General features: G+C 43.6%; 1 protein-coding gene and 1 long non-coding RNA gene across 18 annotated transcripts in view; both read left to right on the forward strand.

Annotated features, from left to right (window-relative positions):
* The window catches only part of MIPOL1 (mirror-image polydactyly 1), a 201,633-nt gene extending 195,320 nt beyond the window's left edge, over window positions 1-6,313 (forward strand). For all 15 annotated transcript variants that reach the window (XM_075103412.1, XM_075103414.1, XM_075103421.1 and 12 more), the window contains one exon: window positions 43-6,313. In XM_075103412.1, coding sequence (XP_074959513.1) covers window positions 43-109 — 67 coding nt within the window. In that variant the 3' untranslated portion in view covers window positions 110-6,313. The remainder of the gene's footprint in view (window positions 1-42) is intronic.
* Window positions 6,314-16,221: 9,908 nt separating this feature from the next.
* LOC142061848 (uncharacterized) lies at window positions 16,222-20,633 on the forward strand. 3 transcript variants are annotated; one of them, XR_012662276.1, is made up of 4 exons: window positions 17,372-17,689; window positions 17,773-17,895; window positions 18,135-18,959; window positions 19,150-20,632. It is a non-coding gene; the product is annotated as an uncharacterized LOC142061848 (long non-coding RNA). The 3 variants fall into 3 exon arrangements; XR_012662277.1 differs by lacking the exon at window positions 17,372-17,689 and adding an exon at window positions 16,222-17,351 and having other exon boundaries at window positions 18,135-20,633; XR_012662275.1 differs by having other exon boundaries at window positions 17,376-17,689; window positions 18,135-20,632.
* Window positions 20,634-20,847: the final 214 nt, after the last annotated feature.

Here is a 20,847-nt window from a genome sequence, read left to right on the forward strand (position 1 = left end):
CTTTTTTTTTCTCTCCTCTCCCTCTCCCCTGCCCCCTCTCAGGTTGGAAAGGCTGGTGGACGTCTTGAGGAAGAAGGTTGGAGCAGGGACCATTAGGACCGTGATCTGATTGAAAGCTCTAGTCTAAGGAAGCATTCACATCTGGTGACCAGGCTGCTTCATTCAGCACTGTGTAAACACTAAAGCCTTAACTTAGCAAACAGTTGTTAGAAGTGGGACACTCCAGCGACATTCCAAGCTGAGATAAAATCAAATCATAAATGTTTAACTACTTTGCTGCTGAGTTCTGTGATTTGTTGAAATGTTTCACTGCAAATATATATTTGTTTTTAAGCAGATGCATTGTGGCACTGTGTACTGTGAAAAATGATGTAGACGCTTATTTTAACAGTCTGTCCTCTCAGTGTTACTAGACTGTAGTCAGTCTGCTGCAAGGCACAGCTTGATCATGTTTTCGAATACTGCAGGCTTCAGGTGCAAAATCCTGCAAAGCAATTTCAAAATTTAAATCCTTTATGTTATTTGTGAGACTGCAAACAGTCCAGTATTTGCATGTTAAATATATTAATTGATAAAGTAGGTTCACATTCGAGAAATATCTCTGGCTAGTATATTGGGTATTTTTTTCTTCCTTACTTATACACCATTGAATTGCAGCTAGTGGCTGTGGCTACAGCTAAGGGAACGATACACGTATAGCTTTATACAGCGGTTGAATAGCTGCTGCTAGTACATGGCATTTTCAGCATACATTAAAAAGAAATCTACAGTTAGGTTTCACTGGATGTACAGCTTCATAAATTGCAACATGAAAGCCTTATAATGTTGTACAGTATCTCAGACAGCGGGGAAGGTTTCCTGTATTGTTTTTACTCACTCCTCTGTCATTTCCTATGCCAGAAAATCTCTCAGATATTCAGAAACCACCTTATAGAGTCAAAATTCACCTTTTCAGTGTAAGCTTCATCACTCACCCCTTCCCTACAGGACTATTTGCCTCCTTCTTCTAGACCTCTGATTTCTCTGCAGCACAGGTGTACCATTCAGATGGGATTTGAGGCCAGACTGCTAACCTTCTGCTTTGTGTACACCTGAGGTGCCGTGGGACTGAACTCAAAGGCTGAAGGATGGACTCCTACAAGGAGGGCAGAAATTGAGGGGTGAGGAGGAAAATTTGGGGTACACAGACATTACTGACCTTAAAGATACAGGAGAGTCAGACCTAGAGTTATATTTGTGACCCAAACATCTCCTTGTATTCGGTATGTCTTTGTCACATGACCCAAAGTGAGCAGAAATGTCAGGTCAGCACTTGTAGAAACCTGCTCAGAAGGGCATCTGTAATCTGTAAGCAGCCCAAGTTCGGTAATGAATCTCAGGAGCACGGTGGGCTTTTTGCTACTTCCAGGACCAGCCAGCTCAAGCAGGGTGGATGTAGCTCCTAAGTCTTCCACTTGCCTGCTCTGCTTTGAGGTTAATGTTGTTATGCTGTTTTCCCTCTTAATGTTTGCATCTACAGATGTCATGATAGGGCAGTCTAGCTGAAGAAACTAAAAAATTAGTTTTGGATAGGGGGAGACATTTCAGTGCCTGTTTTTCCTTTCAAGCACTTCCATGTTAAACCTTCGTCATCTGCAGACCTAAGCTCCTCCTAGTTTCAGTCAACCAAACCTAACCACTTGCAGGGAGATGAGTAGCATTCCTTCAAGCACTTCTAGAAACCCCTGAAGTGCTCCTTTTTGACCTTGGGTCAATCCCAAGATAGCCAGTGAGTCTGGAGTCTCTCCCCCACACTTACTCAGTGGGAAGAAAGTTTCGTGCTTCCAGACCAGAGGACTGTCACCCCGCTGCTCCCAGCCCCTTCACCATCTCCTGTGTGCTGCTGTCCAGCACTTGGGCAGCTCAGCTGCTCTTTTTTCTACTGTCCTCACTGAGCTTTAGTGCACTAAGTGAAAGACAAGATCTCCTGAGCTGTCAGTGCTGTTGAACCATTTCTGCTCTAAGGAAGTGGTGAGGAAGGAACAAAGATAAAAATGTAATGGCTACCGTACTGTGCTAGACCAAAGGTCCAACTAGCCCACAGACTGCCTGTGGCAATAACCAGTGGAAGATGCCTGGGAAAGGGTATGAAGTCAGGCCAGCTCTAGTAACCTTTCTCCCAAATGGTCTCCCAGCAATATGTTATTTAGGGGCTTTCTGAGCCAGAGGTGGTGTCTTTGTATTTAACAGCATTTTTTCATTACGTGTTTTTGAATCTATTTAAACTTTTAGCATCTACTTGTTCCTGTCACGAGGGCTTATGCAGTTAATGATGCATTGAGTGAAGAAATATTTGCTTTTCTTTGTTATGAACCAGCTCTATTCATTTCCTATCATCTAGTTTTTGTATTAGAGAAATGGTGAACAACCATGCCCTGTTCATATTTTTCCCATGTCCCTGCTGATTTTACATATTTGGCATCCTTCCTGCACCATGGCTTTTCCAGAGAGAACCCCTAGTCTCTTGTAAAGAAGCTATCTCATGCTTTTAATTGGCCTTGTTATACTAAACTATTTCTTTCCCGGTTCTGCAGTGTCTTTACTGAGATACAACCAGATTTGTGCCTGGTGTTCAAGATAGGGACAAATTGTGACTTTAACCGTTGTCATAATGGTGTCTGTTTTATTCTCTCTGCAACCTGTAATCATTTTTAGCATTGGGTTTCCTTTATGACAGGTTATTTCTTGGAATTAATATTTCTGTAATAATAACAACTCTAGATCTCATTCCTCAGTTAAAATATTCAGCTCAGAGTTCATCATAGGGTGTGTGAAGACAGTACTGTTTTCTGAATGCATAACTTTGCATTTATGGGTACTGAACGTCATCTGTTGTTTTAGCATGCATCCCATGGTGACCATGAGCTCCTATTCCATCTCTTTTCACAGCTCATCTTTATTACTCACAGCAACATAGTATCATCAGCATTTCCATGCTGAATATGGTGGTATGAAATATCACTATCTCCAAATTAACCCCCTTTTCAAGGTGATTTCTTAGTTAAGTGGAACAACATGGGCTCTGGGGCGAAGATGACTGTAGGATAATAAAGTAACTTTCCTTCACTATGAAAATTATACATTTATTCTTAACCATTGTTTTAATCTAACTTTTAATTACTTATTTTTCCATGTAAAGATCTTCCGTCTTACTCCTTGGCAGCTTTTATGAGACAGCTTCTTTGCTCCTTTTTGTTGTGGTTTAACCCAGCAGGCAGCTAAACACCGCAGAGCTGTTCGCTCACCCCCCACACACCCAGGGATATGGGGGAGAGATTGGGAAAATAAAAAAGTAAGATTCGTGGGTTGAGATAAGGACAGTTTAATATGACACAAAAGGAAAGGGGGTGGGGGGTGGGAGGGTGGAATAATAATGATAAAAGAATATACAAAATAAGTGATGCACAATGCAATTGCTCACCACCTGCCAACCGATGCCCAGCCAGTTCCCAAGCAGCAGCCGACCAGCTTTCCCCTAGTTTAAATACTGAACATGACATCATATGATATGGAATATCCATTTGGCCAGTTTGGGTCAGCGGTTCTGGCCGTGCCCCCTCCCAGCTTCTTCTGCATCTCAAGCCTTCTCAGTCAGTAGAGCATGAGAAGCTGAAAAGTCCTTGACTTAGCATAAGCACTACTTATTAGCAACTAAAACATCAGTGGGTTAACAACATTATTCTCATCCTAAATCCAAAAACAGCACTATACCAGCTACTAGGAAGAAAATGAACTCTATCCCAGGTAATATCAGGACACTTTGGAAATGCGAGTTTACTAAATCAGGGCTTGTTTTCCATGCATGAATGTGCTAAGTTCCTCCTTCCCCTGGGAGTATGAAGAAGTCCTCACCTTGCCCCAAGTCTTTCCACCTCTGAGCAAATAATCTTGTGAGTTCAGGCTTCATACGGCAAGACTGTTTGACCTCCATCCTCTTGTGTCAGCTGGCTTTGTTTAGGAAAGTAGGATTGGCCAGGCAAAAGCAGTCTAGCAAACTCAATGTCAGATACATCTGGTTGTGGGTAATACTCGATTTGGTGAAATCAGGTGATAATTTTGCTTCTTAATTTTTCTTTTGACACATTGTACCTAAGTAAAAAAATATTTCCTGACTCTGTCATATAACTTGTACCAAGTAGCCTGAAATTCAGTGAGCTTTTTAGTTAGGGATTTTTATCATCCTGTACATAAATGACTTTGAATCATAATTAAAATAGGTGTTGATTTTTAAAATTCAGCTAGAGATGTTTGTCTTTTTTGAAAAGGACCTCAGGAAATTTACTGTGCTGAGGGGCAAAGATCTGGAAACGGTTGGGTTCTCACTCTTCCTTGCTAACAACCTGGTGTGTGGTCTTTGGCAAATCCCTTAGTGACAGTCATCAAAGGTATGCAGCCCCTGAAGAGGTGCCTAGGCTCCTCGGGGGAGTTTGTAAAAGCATCTGTGTGGCTAACGTGAAAACGCTTTTGCTTCTTCACCAGCTGAAGTGAAAAGCAAAAGTCACACAGGCCCAGTAATGCAGGCCCAGCCTTTAGTGCCCTCAGGTGAATTTCTGGCCCCATTGAACCCAGATTTGCAGTGTAATGAGGGCAGGGATTCTGGTCTGGCATGCAGAAGTATGGTGGTAATGATAACAAGGGTTAAGTGGTTTTTATCATATAGCTTATTCATTGAGAACTGATCGTTGTCCATGCAGAGCTCTGAAGGTGAAAAGAAGCCTGCCCTATATAGCAGACAAATGCAATTGTCACTTCTGTCCTGGTTTATGAGAGAAGGATGAGCTTTCATCAGGTTATGTACCAGGAGTAGCAATTCATTTGTCTCCCAGTGGAACAGCAGTTCATGATGAAAGGTGGCTCATCATAGGCAATGCTTAAGGTGAAGGTTGTAATTACTGGTCAAATTAGTGTCCCTGCTGTCTTGAAGAGGACTGAGATACTCAGAAACATCCTTCCCCTGTGAGATTTTTTGTGTTTCTCTTGACGATCCTGCAGCACGTTATACATTGGGAGCCATTTGTGGTATATGCCAGGGTGAAATATGTAAATAGCATCATGTTGGCTCAGGATAACAGCATTATTAATGCTTTTCAGCACTGTAATTATATTCATAGTAAGCCTTCCCTAAGCCCTCACTAATTAACAATATTGTGACAAATCAACTTTAACAGAAAAGAACTGTGGACCTTTAGTCATTTTGTACTGTTTTTCATTCAGCCCGCAGCCCTAAACTGGTAGCATGGTTTTCTGTACTAGTGTTGGGAAAACTCCTGATATTTGAAAAGTTCAGAGCACCCTCAGTCTTGTTAGTGGAATCCTGTAGATGAAGTCGGTTTGATTCCTCTTTAAATTTATTCACAAGAAAGTAAGATTCATTAGTTAATCATTAATGTAGGGGAATATTAAAACTGCTTTTATAAATAAGCCATCATATTGAAATAGTTTAGTAATGTCAATATGTTGTCACAGGTGCAATTATTTATTTATTTATTCCAAATCACAGGATGTTTTACAAGATACCTTAATTTTCAAATTAAATGGCTTTATAAATATTCTTATCACGTGATCAAGATTTGTAACATCTTTAATCCACGTACACAAATGAACTTCCTATCTAAATGTCAGGATTTCTCTGTGCTTTTGTTTTCATTTGGAATAATTCCAGATGAAGGCTGTTAGGTTTGTTGGGTTTTTGTCTTTTTAATTTGTACCCCAGAAGATTTTCCTCCCATGCAAGAATAAACCATGAGGCACAAGAAATCACTGACCAGCCATTTCTGTGATACTGTGCTTGCTATGATCGCAGCGTTACATGTGCTGACTCTTATCGCTGTACCATTTCACATGAGGTCTGCAGAACTGGACTTTCTCTGTTTGTTCTTCTCATGCGTTGGCAAATAAAATGTATTCACGAGTCCAAAAAACCAAAGCGGTGTTCTCGTATTAGGTTGATTATAAGTCAGCTGTTGAGCTTCAGCGGTCTAAACATTTCATTCTTCAGTTTTGTTGGGAGCACACATGTTCTGGGAGGCTTTTAAACAAATACTTGAAATGGTTGAAAGATTTACATTGCCAGTGCCTAGCTAAATATGTAGTCTTTAGAAAAGACATGGTTTATTTTGGCACCATTTGAAAAACTCAAATATTTTAAACATTTGTTAAGTTCGAGCTTGCACATTTGAACTAAAAGTTTGCATTCCAAAATTGCATCTCGGGTTACCTGTCTCTCTCTTTTGTATTTTATAATCTCTTTATTAAAATAGTCTTTGCAAAAGGAGTTGGTTTTTAAGGCTGTGTGGTTTTGGGTTTTTTTCCGTTAATCATAAATTATTGCCATTAAGTTAATCAATTTTAAGGTAACATTTACCCGGTAACTTTATTCAACTAAACATCAGAAATGCAATGCCAGAAGTGTTCTCAGAATTTAGGGCTTCATGTTGGTAGCCAAGACTTGGTTGTAAAATTTGTCAAATACAGGAATAGTGGCCAAATCCTGCAGTGCTTTACTCTTAGTCATACTACGTGCTGTGATGAGTAGGTACTAACCCTGATGGTGAGTGCAGGGCCAGGCAATAAAGAAAACAGGTTGAAAAGGTGTACTGAACTGATAAAATAGAATAACTCAAGGAAAAGGAAAAGCCATCTTTCATCTGGGGTTGGTTTTCTTTTCCTCCCTTGGCAGAAGAGGGGGGCAGGGAGAATGTTTAGTCTAATTTTTTATTTTTAAAAAAATCACCTTTTATTTTCTCATAAATTTTAACCTGAAACTTTAAGGGAAACTGGAAAAGTTGCGAATGTATAAACTGAAACCACCATATTTTGTTTAAAGCCTGCAAGAACCCCTGTTCAACGCGTCCTGGAGCATACCGTTACAATTGTGCACGTGCTTTGGTGTGCTGCCCAGCCAGCCACCAGCGCAAACGGTCACAGTCCTTTCTGAGAAGCTGTCATCAGGAGGAGTTTGGCATGTTTCCTCCATGGCTGCCTGGGACCAAACAGAGTCACATTCACAGAAGTTCATCATTATTTCGATGGCTTCTGAACATCATAGAAGCAGATCCATTGTCATTTGGTAAAAGAGCAATATACCTGGTAGGATTAGTCACAAGTGCTTCCCAGTGGCCGTGCTAAAGCAAGGTTATGCTAAACCTTGCAGAATACATAACATGAATTTACGATGATTAATTCTCACACATGAATGTGCACACAGTATTTTATGTAAAATTGAGAAAAGTAATGGTTTCCCAAAGAATCAAAGGATGGAAACAGTGGTATATTTGTTCATGAACTAACTATTAGCAGAACTAATTCCAGAGCCAGACTTTTAAAAGCAAAAATAAAAAAGAAAACATATTAAGATGCAAAAATTAAAAGCTACTTTAGTACTACTCTGATTCATTGTCTGAAGCCTCAGGGCTTTGTTCATTAGTATTTGACTTCCACTGATGTAGTACCACTATTTCACAAGTTTTGTGATCAAAGAGGTAAACTGTTTTCAAAAATCAGTCTATGAGAAATGAGGTTACTGGTGTCTGAGCTGATATAGATATCAACAGATAGATATCAGCTTAGCTGAAATTTCGCTTAGGAGCAAGATTTCAAATATCTGTAAGTAAGAATCAGCTTTTCAAAAATTAATTTCTTCACTTGGATATTTAGTTTATTCAGAGAACATACTCAACTAAGATGCAGCCTCTGTGAAAGTGTACAAGACTAGAAATAGAATAACAAACCGTAGGAAGTCTTCATCAACACATGCTCATAGCACTAATATCACCCCATTTGGTGGTTTAACATGCTGTATAGAATTATCAGCTTTGTTTCTTCCACTTCATATAGGGAAAATTTTCTCTCCCACCCCTAACATTCTACCAATGCATGGAGAACATCAGTATTACAGATGATGGTTGCTAAACATAACTGGTAGAGGAGACACACAAACAGATAAAGATTAGGAATGTGATCAGCTATGGCATTTGTTGTATCAGTTGTTTTAAAATGGCAGCGGCAGAAAACAAAATGCTTCAAGCTGTGACTGTAGTATGGCAGACCACTTCTACTCCTTGACTGTATTGTCACTGGTGGGGACACTACCTTCATCCACAGTCCAAAAGTGTATCATTGGATATGGATATGGAGCTGTGGGGCTCCAAAACACCGTATCAAACACAGGGTTATGAATTCTCAGTCTGTGATGCAGTCAGCAAACTGAGAAAGATGTGGGTAAATCATAGCTTTGACTTTGACACTTCTTCCCATTAGACAAGGAAGGCACAAACCAGGACAGCTGGACTGTTGTTGCTAAAGCAGCGTAACAGAGGAAGTGCAAGATAGAAATTAAACTTTGACCAGAACAGCAGAAAGGAATTGGGTGAAATCCAAAAAAGCGTAATTGTGGAAGCTTTGCCTGCTTCAGACGTAGAAAAGGAGGAATAGTTGTTACAATGAGTGGCAGAAATACTCTGCTTTGCTTACACATAGAAGTCTTGAAAACTTCATGGAAGTCAAAGCATGATACAGCGGTTGTAATACTTGAAAGTAGGTGTCTCACTGAAGTCAAAGTTGGTGTGTGAGAAATTTGGTTGTGTTCAGTTTTTTTCACAAAATTCTTCTTTGATAGGGCAAGCTACCTTGGTTCTAAATTTCAAATAAAACAACATTTCTAATTAACATGTGGCTGTTTTGGTCACTGTATAATCAGTATGAAAATTGGCAGTGTCCCCTCTACTTTTCACAGGTTAAGCAACAGAAATGACAGCTGTCCTATCAGTAAGGCTTTCTCGGTATAAATATGACACAAAAAGTTATATCAAAATAGTAAACATTGGATTCTATTTAATAAGATCTGATCTTCTACAATTTTGATCAATAAATGTCAGCACATACTTAAAAGGAAAATTAATCACAATAGTACTTTCTTCCCAAACTGGTAAAAGAAATGCCTAAATGAGCATTTGACTATATGTTGCATTTCTTCACTCTGGGCCTGATTAGAATTGGCTAACCTAGACTGAGGATTTTCATGACAGATCTTACCACCTCTATTGTTACAGGCAGCGCTCCCAGACATCAGTGCACTATTCTGGCTCAGGTGTACTTGTGAAATGCCACCTCTAGCCATCCACAGCTCTTTATCACGTTTCTAACGGTTCCTGCTCTCTGGCTTAGAAAGTCAGGGCTTCTGTCCATGTGAGTGGAGAAGGAGCACGGCTTGGTTAACCTAGCTGATTTTGACTTAGTCAAAAGGGGGCTAAGAGGGGCTGCAGCCTTTTCAGTGGGCCAGAGTGGTGACCACTGGGAACATCTGGAAGAGCTGGTCCTTGCTAATTTACAGCTCTCAGGGTTTCATTCTGGGCTGTCCCCATTATTAGTTCCAGATAATGAGTTGCCACTGTATGAATAAAAGTAAGGGCCATGTCTACAACAAAGTTGTCGTTTGGTGTCTTAAATTTTAATGTGCCTATTTGCTTTAAGTCAAGCTATAAAATCATATCAGCAAAATATTTTGTATGTACAAAAGGATTTTTGTAGTCTTTAGGAAAAATAATACCCCTGTTGGACTGCTTTTTAGACTAATGTTTGGCTACTGGGCATGGAAAAACCTCTAGAGCTAGTTACACCTTCCCAGGAGAGTCAACAAAACTGAATTTTATCGTCCTAATGTATTTTATTTTTTCCTCTTGCCAGTACAGCAAAGGTCAGCTTTGCAGAAAGGAGAGGGTCTCACTCAGAGGCAAGGGGAACCTGTGGCGTTTCAGGGCATCCAAAGATATAGAGGTGATACTGTGAAAGTGACTGGCTTTCTAAGGCATCTGTCAAAGGGAATGGGGCTCAGAAAGGTTAGTCTGGCCTTGGGGACCAGCAGTTTCCCCAGGGGGCGTTATCCCAGGGGGCAGCTGCATTGTATGCTGTAACTGAAGTTCAACAGCATGATGTAGGCAGTCATGCCTTCTGCCGACTAGATGACCCATGTTTCCCCTTCCCTATGGGTACAAGATTCCTCACATGGAGCACCCATGTGCATTGCCAAGGTAGACATTCTTACTTGGCCTTTCAGAACATGTGACCACTTGAGCCCAGACATCTTCTATACTGAGGTAAGTTCTTCCTTAATTCAGCAGTCCCCATAAAAGCCAGCCAAATAAATATTGATCAGACCAGCTGTGGCCAAGAGGGGTGGCGCTGCATGTGCTGGTGGGCCAAGTGGGGAAGGAGAGGTCAAGGTAGAAAGGGAGTGAGGAATGGTGGAGGGTAACTGTGCTTTGCAGATTCTTGTAGGGTCTTGAGATACCATCTGGCCGTGGGGTCCCAGCAGAGAGGGAACCACTGGCCTCTGCATCCGTAGAGGACTGGAAGCAAGTTTTTAATACCATTCCTGCCCTTGACAACAGCTGATGCCTCTCCATGCCTGAAGTCACCTCTGTTTTATTCAGCCAATCAAATCCCAGCCTAAGCCATTTATCAAATCCAGTTCTTTGAGTACATTCAGTGCTTCTGCACATCCTTGCTAGAGTAACACATCACAGGTGGATGAACCACGGCTGTGACCAAATAATGGCTGCACCTCTGCAAGTCTAGATTACCAGGTCAGGCAGTGCAGGAGAAGCAGATCCCTGGAGCAAACAGATAGCATGAAACACCCCACAGCCAGCTTCTGTGCATGTGGGGCCAGGCTGCCTGGTAGCAGGCGATAGAAGCACATCTGCCAGGCTGCTTGGGCATGTGAACCAAAGCACAGAAAGTGGAGCCAGCTGGGAGAGTGCCTTTTAAAGTGCACCCTTAACACAAACCAAAACACAAATGTAGATGCATCCTGAGTGAAATCTGCCTCAGGAATTTGCTCTTTGGAGATGTCTGTTTTTCACAGAGCAGGGGTCACTCTGCTGGGCTGTGATTCCCCCGCTGACCCAAAGGCATTGCATATGGGACTAACTGCACCCATTCATAGTACTTTTGGACTAGAGGTTGCTCACCTCCTGAGAGCCTAAAGTGCAGGAGAAGCAAGGACAAAGATGTGCAAACTCACCCTGAGCTCTGTGATAAGCAAAGGCTTGACTAAGAGCTGTGCTACTGGTGTGCAGTGGTATCTGTGGAGGGTGAGAGGCACTGCTCTTACCTTCACAACTACAGCATCAAACATCTGAATACAGCAACAACTGCCATAGCACGTGCTGGAAAGAAGGCCAGAAAGCTTCGCGGTTTTGCTCTTCATAATGGAGAAATTCAGCTCAATTGCTTTTCAAGCAGTTAAATGCCCTGCTTCCTCCATGTTTTGCTTGTCTTCTCATGATAACTTTATTTCCCCAGAGCTCTAACAGCCACTAGAGTAAGACTCTTATAAATCTGAACTGCCTGTGCCTAAAGAAAATATGTTTTCATCAGTGTGTGTTTTTGTGAAATCCCACAGGACTGTTCTCAACAGTCCTATATAGCAAATCCACAACTGCCTAGTGTAAGTGTCCACCAAGTTTCAGTAATGGCATTATCCTTGCAATTTTCCAGTCATTGAAATCTGGTCTGCAAATGACTAACGCTACATGTTATGAGGTGTTTCATCCAGAACTTCACCCTCGCACAGACTCATTTCCTGTAGAGCCGACCGTTTGTTATGGGGTGACCTGCTACCTACTGTCTCATTAAAAGTCGTCTTTTTTTTCAGTGCTATTGACATTTTATCTTCTTAGGGCTCTTCTAAAACCACCTGCTGCAGGTGTCTAACTAGGTGCTGTGACTATTGCTTTCCACTAGTAGTAAAGTGAGCTGAGGTCTGGCAGGCTGAACCACATATTACCCTCTTGACCCAGGATGTGTAGGAGATATACCACCACCTGCCATAGGCATGTCCTGTTTGCCTCTTCCACCCCACCCCCCCAGCTTGCAAAACCTGTAAATTATGTCTAGTTCCTATTCAGTTTCTCTTTTACCTAAGTGATTCATACACAACACACATATCTAGCCAGCTACCATGTCGATTTATGCTGATGATAATATGTGCATATAATATAGTCAACCCAAAGAAAAATATTTCCTTGGCTTGAAAAGCTATTGTGCATTGTAAAGGTGAGAAACCCTGTAGAATGGTTCAGTATATTAAAAACCACATGGCAGGCTCCTCCTCCTTGATTTACTGTTTCTTTTCTGGTGCACTCACCCTAGGAAAGCTGGATACCAACCAGAACTGCATTAATTCCAGCACCCCTTGGTCTGTTGGCCACCCCTAAAGCAGGTCCCAGGCCTTCAGGTGGAACTAAGATGTGTAGGGATTGCAGATGCCCAACGAAGAACCCCACAGAGAATCTACTGCTGCTATTGAACTTGTTTTCTAGTCTGTCTTTGTCTTCTTTCAACTTCAGACCAGAAGGTCTCATTAAACTGCTTTTTCCTGAGAACTTAAAGAGCAATTTACTATCCCAAATTCTTCCCCATTTTGATAATTGGAGGACGTGAACAGATCACCATTAATCGTCTCTTGGATAAACTGAACAGAGTGAGTTTCTGATATCACTTATCAGGTATTGCTCAGACAGTAAGGCATTTCTAATTCTTGGGCATGCAGATGCTTGAACTGAACGCAACACTCCTTTCTTGCTCTCAGACATGATCTGTATGGAGCTGATTTCTCCCTGCCCTTACTGTGTACTTTCCTAATTCCAAGGACCATGTTCATTCTCTAAGGCCCAGCATCACCCCAGGACCCCATGCTCAGTGTCAGTTGTAGAGTCAGAGTAGGTGTATTTGTGGTCCATTCCTCCCTATAACTTTCTGGATATGGAAGAGACCAGACAGAAAATAATCTGAGGCAAAAAACAATGATGAAAGGGTAAGCTGAAAGAAAGATAGTAAAAATAGAGTTAGGAAGCGCATTTCATTTCTGCTTCATTAACATGAATGCATGTGTCCTGTATTTTTGTTGCTGGACCGTGAATCGTCCCCAATACATAAAGAAATATGTCCCTGTCATAACCATCTGAAAGTCAAAAGAGCTGAAGCCAGGTAAATATCTAGCAAGGCTGCTACAAAAAAAAAAAAAAAAAAGCAAACTGATTGTGTAGCTAATCTTGTTGGTTTAGTTGTGTTCCATGGTGATTTTAATTACACTGTAATTTGAGCTAAGTTAAAGGATGGTAAGAATAGTGGCTGGGTAGAGGTTAGTGGAATGTGAATGGAAAGAAGTGATTTGGGGGCAGATCTGATGGGCAGGAATATTGCTCGGCTCCCGGGGAGGGGGCAATAAGCGCAACAGGCCACAAGCGTGACAGGGACTGGTGCCAGGAGGTAGGCCTGGCTGGCAGCAAGGGATAACAGCCACTGAGTAGGGAGAGTGATGCTGACCATGAAAAGGGGGTGAGAAACACTGCAGTGATGCTGGTTAAGAGGGAGGAGGACTCAAAGCTGTAAGGAAGCATATCGCAAGAACAGAACTGCAGAGCTGAATGCCAGCACTGAGCATTCACCCCACCTGGCAGACACTTCACAAAAGCTGTGAGGTTGTTCCCCAGATTCACTCGCGTTTTGCCCTACCTGACAGCAGTGTCTGCCCCTCACAGCTAGAGGGGCACCCAGCTGGTAGCTTAGCTTTCAGATCCATCAGTAATGGCTGTGTTCAATCATCAGCTATGGCACTGATGGACCCTAAGTTACTACTGTTTGATCAAGCAATGCTGTCAGAGCTGTGTGCTCAGCACATGAAAGAAATGTTATTTTGGTGGAGTGGTGTGGAGTGGCAGTAGTTTTTGACCAAAGTATTCCTAGGAATGTTAACACTTAGGTTGAAATAGACCTAGCACAGCTACCTTGGACTGTAAAGCCATGTAAGATGCATGAAGAAATCACTTCCTGAGTCCATGCTGCAGCCTTCCTAGAAGAGCTACTGAGAACACTCATTCTACTGATGAGGCAAAATATTTTGTTTTGATGGGGAAAAAGAGACAGAGCTCAGAAAAGATAGGCTGCTTCTTGTGTTTCTGTAGTATGTACTGTGTATGTGGCAAATAAGTCTTATTACTAAGGGGAGAAATGGTAGTTTCTGTTGCCATATAACATATTTCAATGTCTCATATTTCTTAAAAGACAACAGCAGTCACAGGGATGACAAATGGCCCTGGGCATGGCAGAGCTGGCTGCACCCCTCAAGTTAGAGAGCAGTGGGTGGGTGGAGGTCCTGTGGACTCCTTTGAAAGCCAAAAACTCCCCTGTAGCAAACTCGTACTATCTCATGGGATCAAGACCACAGATTTCTCCTTTGATTTTCAAGAGCTCTTGTCATACCAAAGAAAAGTCAGCAATAAATGTGTGCCACCTTTGCCCCTGCACTTTGGGGAGCTCTTATCACAGGAGAGACCACGTTTCTCCTTTCAGATCTTGGAAGGACACAGAATCTGTTGCACTTTCTTACCGTGCCCTGGAACACTGGCTGTAAAGCAGCAAACTAATGATGGACGGGTTGCAAAACAAATTCTAAGAAGTTTGCTTTGTGAAGAAGCTGATCCAACTTTTTTTTCTTTTTTTTTCTTTTGGTTTTTTTTCCCCAGCAAAAGCAGGTCTCAGAGTAGCTAGCTGGAAGCCTTTTTGCCTTTTTCAGATACAGCATGTAATTTTGTAGATTTAATAGCAAAATTTATATTCTATTTCCTTCTGTTTTATACTTACATAGATGAGATTTTAATTTACTTTTTTTTCCAAGGGTAAAGGTATGGATTTCCAAGCCATTAAAGTAAGAACTGTGCCTTTTTAGTAAAAATTACTTGAATTCTATGTATTATTTTCATAAACCCATCTTCCACACCTGTATATCAGCATTTTTTCCTGTATAGATTCTGTGGCTTCTATGCAGCCTTGCTTTTGCTGTAGCTATTTCTTGACACAGGATCAATCCTGCTCCTGCCAGGTGCTGAAACTGCTGAACTTGCTTTGGCTGAATAAAAGCTGTGGGTGCGACACCAGCAGCTCTTAGCTCCCCTCTGTGGAATGTTACATTTGTATTAACATGTATCTTTCTTTGTGATTTTTTTTAAACTGAAAATGATGCCCTTTAAAATCTCTTCCTGGAGAGAGAGGGAGAGAGGTTGAGAGAGAAAAAAAATACACTCCCCTTGGAATTTAACCTTAATTTGAACCAAGATCAGTGAAAGAAAAGCACTTTCGTGCATTGTTCACCAGCTCCACCCAGCCAGCCCCTTATCTAACCTGAGTCTCTATTGCCTATAGCTTTGTAACTTTTGCAGTAGCACACTCCACATGCTCTTACATGCTTCAAAACCAACCTGGAGACACTGTGACATTATAATACCAAGAAACACCTAATGATCCTATCTTGCAAGTCCTTAGATTGCACAGTACGGCAGCAGGGACTGTCCTTCCACAGGTTTAGCAAGGGCCTGGTGCATGGTGTAAACAAACCGTTGTTTGAAACAGTTATTCCTGACCACTGGCAAATGTGGCAGCAGCTTCTGAAACCCCAGAGTCAGCCTCTCCCTACCCCGCAAAACAGGAGGTATTTAAACATTAGTAACTCTTCATTTTAACCCGATTCCTTGGGTTTCTTTTGCCTTTGGAAGGAAGCAGCCAGCCCTTGATTTGCATGACGTCAGCTCAGGGTCAAAATTCAACCTTAAACACACACATAAAAAAGCAGGCTTCCTTGTTTGCTGTTCAGAGGCGGACTTCCACTGTATGTCTCCTATCGTCTGCCTGAGGGGGGAACAGCCAGTAGATTGCTTTCCTACTACTTTTCACTTCCTAGGAAAGGCAGACAGCTGCTCCAGGTGTGGTCCACCTTCATGCTGCCCCTTATCCCCTATCAACCACCTGCTCCCTGAAGTCACCTCCCTTTCCCAGCATCCTTCATTTTCTCCTGACTTGTGACCACTTGGTCCACCTTCCCTCGCTTACTGTCTGCTTTATATCCCCTCCTTCCACGTCCTCAATCTTTCCTCCAATCCCTCATTGCTCATTATTCCCATCCCTGCTTCTTTCATGTTCTGCAGTCGCAGGCTGCCTCCCTGGTTCTCCAGCGACGTGCGTGAGCCTGGCTTCCCCAGGCCCATGGCCCTTTTTGCCAAGTGCTTTCCCCTGGAAGGCAGATGTGGCAGACAGCTGGAAGGGGGCAACGGGTGGTGCCACCCTGAGAGCAAAAAAAGGTGTCCATCATCTGGGGAGCAAACTTCTTAAAACTGAAGGTAGGAATCAGGCATTCACAGCTGCTCAAAATAAACACCAAACATAGTGCAGCTCAGAAGGAAAGAGAGGACACTATTAAATGCACCGGTGGCTTGCCATGTATCCTCCCCTTTTTTAACAACCGCCGGCTGCTTTTCTTTTTCAAGAGGCGTTTTGCGAAATGCCGTTTGTTTCTGTTCTAGATAGCCTAGCAATAAAACCCTTCAAGGAAATACTGCATATAGCATTGTTCTTATACTCCTCGAGTGTTTGAAGGACCCCTTGGAACGAGCGTGCACCAGGAGACAGGAGGGAGGAAGCAGGAAAAATCGAAATAAGAAATATCAGGGAGACACAGTCAAGCATGAATCATTTTGGTCTTTCAGTTGAACCCGAAGCAAGATCAGATTTCACATCCACCCTCGAGGAGGATGGTATTTTCACACACACTGCAAACCCATTGGCATGGAGGTGCCTTGATTTCATGGTTATGACAGGGACTATTGGCATATATTTAAGCCCAACTTAGATGAGGGGGTTTGGAGGTTTGGGGAGGGGGTGGGATGTCCTTTTTTTTTTTTTTTTTTTTAGGAAAACCGCTAATCAGAAGAACAGTTACTCCTGCTAAAAAAAAATAAATAAATAACCTAACAGGCAGATAGGCAGTTTTTGGTCTGTACCCACCCGCCGGGGAGCTGCAGCCCAGGCGCCTCAGCCGCAGCTGGAAGCGCAGGTGACCCCATGGAAGAGAGAAGGCGGCTGCAGGCGCGGGGAGCGCGGGTCTCTGCGCCCCGGAGCCGCCGCCGCCGGGTGCCTCTGCCCCAGCTCGCTCCGGGGCTCGGCCGGCAGCAGGAGAAGGAGGAGGCGGAGGAGGAGGAGGAGGAAATCGCCCGGTCGCTGCCCGCCCCGCGGGGACTGCTCGGCCGCCTGCTGCCGGCAGCTGTGGGCTGGGGCGGGCTCAGCACCCGGCTCCGGCGGGGCGGGGGGCACCAAGACCTCCCCCTAAGGAGCTGGGGGGGGGGTAGGATTTCAACACAGTCACAGGCTAAGTGTGGCAGATCCTTCACTCGCCCCCCAGTGCTTTTGCCCCCCGGCTCCCCCCGCCCCGGGACCGGTAATCCCGCTGCCGTCGGTGGCAGCCCACACACCCGGGACTGGTGTGTGCCTGCGGGACGGGGAGGGGAGGGGAGGGGGCGGGCGAGGGAAATCCCCGCGCGTTGCCGAGGGCGTGGGCGGCCCTTCGGGCCCCGGCCCGGCGCTCCCCAGCGCGGCAGTGACCGCCCGGCGCGCCGGGGCCGGCGGCAAGGCCGAGGGCAGCCGGCCGGGAGCGCCTCCGCCCCCCGAAAGGAGGCGAAGCCCCACGAACCGCTCTGGAACCGGCGAGACGAGGAGGGCGCCGGGCAAACCAGCCCGCTACCCGCTGGAACTGCAAACGCCGCTCGGCGCCCCGAGCTTTAATTCCTCCTGTGATCGTTTTGAGACGCCCCTGTGTTTAGTAAGCCGAGCAGTAACTTTGTAATTAAACCAGTGTTGCTTGGAGAAATCTCTCTGTCTTTTATTTCTTTTTTTCGCATGTAGATCTTTAATTTTGTAAGTATCCTGCTCCGCTCATACTGGCGCAGGGGTGTTGCATGTGCCAAACCGCAAAGCCTGTACAGCACAGGTCCTTGCAGATGAGGAGAGCTCCAGCCTGTGCCTTCGGTAAATCAAAGAGCTCTGTGTCTTCGTGTGTCTCTATATTGACTATTTTCATATGGGTTTAGCTGTGGTTTGCAGCTCAATATTGAAAGGCGTTATTGATACTTCCAGGGGAAAAATGAGAAAAGGGGTTGGGTCTCTGGGTTTTGTTTTGGGTTTTTTTTTTCCCCTTTTCTTTCAGTATAATGACAGCCGACGTTTTCTTTGTGGTTTTCCCTCTTCTATTTTTTTTCCTTACTAAGGTTACTGGCATGGGAACAGGACTGTTGTACTTCACGACCTCATCGACACGTGCTGTGTATTTCCTGCAGTCCAGAAGATCTGACTGTTAAGAAGTATTCGATCCAAAATATATTGATTGATTGTTTGTTCTTAGATTGCCCTGTCACAAGCAATCCACCTGGTTAAGTACAGTGACCTTCCTTCTTCTGAAATTACAAATTTGACAAGGAACAACTCCTTTCCAATAATGTCTTTTCTGATCAATATATACTGTAGCTTTTATTATATTCCAGGGTTTCTAAAATGGAGATAATATATACAATGCGAACACACTTATGCCGTAGAAACCATATTAATACCTGTTAAAGTCTTGCGTGGTACCAGAATCTTAAAGGTATTGGCAAACCTGTCAGTACAGTAGACTGAAATGTCCTGGTTTCTCAGATGAACAAGTTTGTTCAGAACTACTGTGCTAAGAACCCCTGTTATCAGTTATATATATATAAAAAATACTGTACCCTTCCTTTATTTTTAGTGGAAGAAACATATTTTCATAGCAACAAGATGAGTCTGGAAACACACACGTTTTTTTCCAAGATTTAAAAATCCAAACTGCTGATAAAAAATATTGAGTGACTCTTGCAGTTCCATCCTGCGAAGTGCTGTGCATCTCTTAAAGGCACTTAGAATTGCTGTTATTTAATTAGGTCTTATTTACTTACTACATTCCAGTAATCCATGGATTGTAATGCCCTGTAGCAGAGTGAAACAACGGTCCCCGTTTTAAAGAGCTGACAACCAAAGGTTGGAAATACCTCTGAAGGCCCCCTGCTTCTGCCACTAAGGTATTTCCAGCCTTCACTGGGCTTGAGCAGGGCAAAGGCCCACGCAGTTGTCTCCCAGTGGGCCTGCATTAAGCAGCTGAGCTCTCAGTGCAGCTCCCTCCTTGGGGCGCTTTAAGTCCAGTAGTGTGTGCTTGTATGTGAGACTGGTCCCAGTGAGGAAAAAACTCATCAGTAGGTCGCTCTCTCTCAGATTCCTAGAAGCAGCAGAAGGAAATCCACCAGCTGATGATCTACACTGCTGATAATGGAAGAGTAGAAACTATCTGCAGCCCAGAGTCCTCCCAGCATCCTGGGATCCTTTGGCTTTCTTAAACACCTCTTTCCCTTGCTTAATGGTGTTAGGAGTGTGATCTCAGGTGGCTTTATTCTTAAAGTAAGAGTTGATAAAAGACAGTGTCGAGGGAAGAGGAAGCATTTGGAGATTGCTTTCATTCAGCAGGGCATTGCTGTGTATCTCTTGGCTGTGTCTCCTGTCTATCTTGGTTCTCAAGTGGGTTTGACCCAGTGGCTTGCAGGCAAAGGTTTTTACTGCATCAGCTTGTAGGTCCCTCATTTGTATTTATTTAACTTTTGAGGAGATCATGGTCTGAGCCAGCCATTCCCACCTTCACTGTTTTCAAAGGGCACCAGTATCCAAGAAAGTAGAAGGGAAAAGCAGGGGGGGTTGGGGGTGAAGGAAGCTGGCTTAAGCTGCCCACGGCTCCCCCCACAGCCCTCCCCACCAAAGGTGGCAGTGGGAGACCATGGGACCCCCCACCCCAAAACCCCCAGTTTAGGGCCTCCCGTCACAAAGGCTGGTTTTGGGACAGGCTGAAGGTCAGAGCTCGGGATCCATTTGATGCTGGGTTTGTTTCCAAAGCTGAAAATGTTCCAAGTGCCTTCGCCCACTACATCTGCACAGGTTGTCCCCTCTACTGAAGCACCCACAGAAACTCAGAAACAAGGCGTGTGTCCCCTGGCAGCCTGCCGCCCACGGAGGTGAGGGGCGAGGGTCAGGCCACTGTGGTGCTCTGCCGGTGCCCCGCCACTGGAAGGGAAAGAGGTGTTTGGTCCTAAAACTGGTTGGGTTTTACAATTTCTACCTGAATTTGGGATATCTTGGTCACTGCGGGGAAAAAAAATTAATCAGATATCAGCCAAAATGAAAGCAAATCTTTTAAATCCAATTGCCTTTGTACTGGTTTCACTGGAAAACCGGAATGCTAAACATAAAATCCACAGAGCTGCCTTCGACCTCTGCCTGTTAAATCATGATAATTAAAAAAAAAATAATCTGGAATTCTGTTTAGTTTGGCGAATCTCTTCTGTTTATGTGTATTTTTACTTAGCACTGCATATCATTACATGCAACTTTTGGCCCTGGTAGGGATGAAGGGCGGGAAACCCTGGACAGATTTAAACCAGAAAGAAATGCAGGCTAACTAATGTCTGACTGGTCCAGTGAGCTGGAGATGTTGCCGTGTCCTGCTTTTTACCAGAGAGAAATCTGGCGTGAAAGCAGGATCTTTGTTGCCTAGGAATTAAGTTGTTGCCGCTGCTTATTCCTTACCTGAACTGCTAATCCTCTGTTTGTGCTATGGCACAAAACAAATTATTTCTCGTAGACCAGAGGGCTCCCTTGTAACAATTAAAGTCTATTGTGTATAAGTATAAATGGCACATTGATCGTTAAGGTAAGCTGACTTGTAAAAAGTAAGTCTTGGACATGAAGTATGTGGTCATTTAATGTATACTTTGGAGAAGTCATTATGCACGGGGAGGTAAACTACAAACGGTAAAATGCGTAGTTAGCCAGTTAACATGTATGCTTGGTCTAAACAGACCTCAGCAGAAACAGCATGGGGTTTGCTCCTACTTCTGCAGAAGACAGGAGTGTTTTGTGACTGCT

The sequence above is a fragment of the Phalacrocorax aristotelis genome, chromosome 9, assembly GCF_949628215.1.
Source record: "Phalacrocorax aristotelis chromosome 9, bGulAri2.1, whole genome shotgun sequence".
In the NCBI taxonomy this organism is placed as follows: domain Eukaryota; kingdom Metazoa; phylum Chordata; class Aves; order Suliformes; family Phalacrocoracidae; genus Phalacrocorax; species Phalacrocorax aristotelis.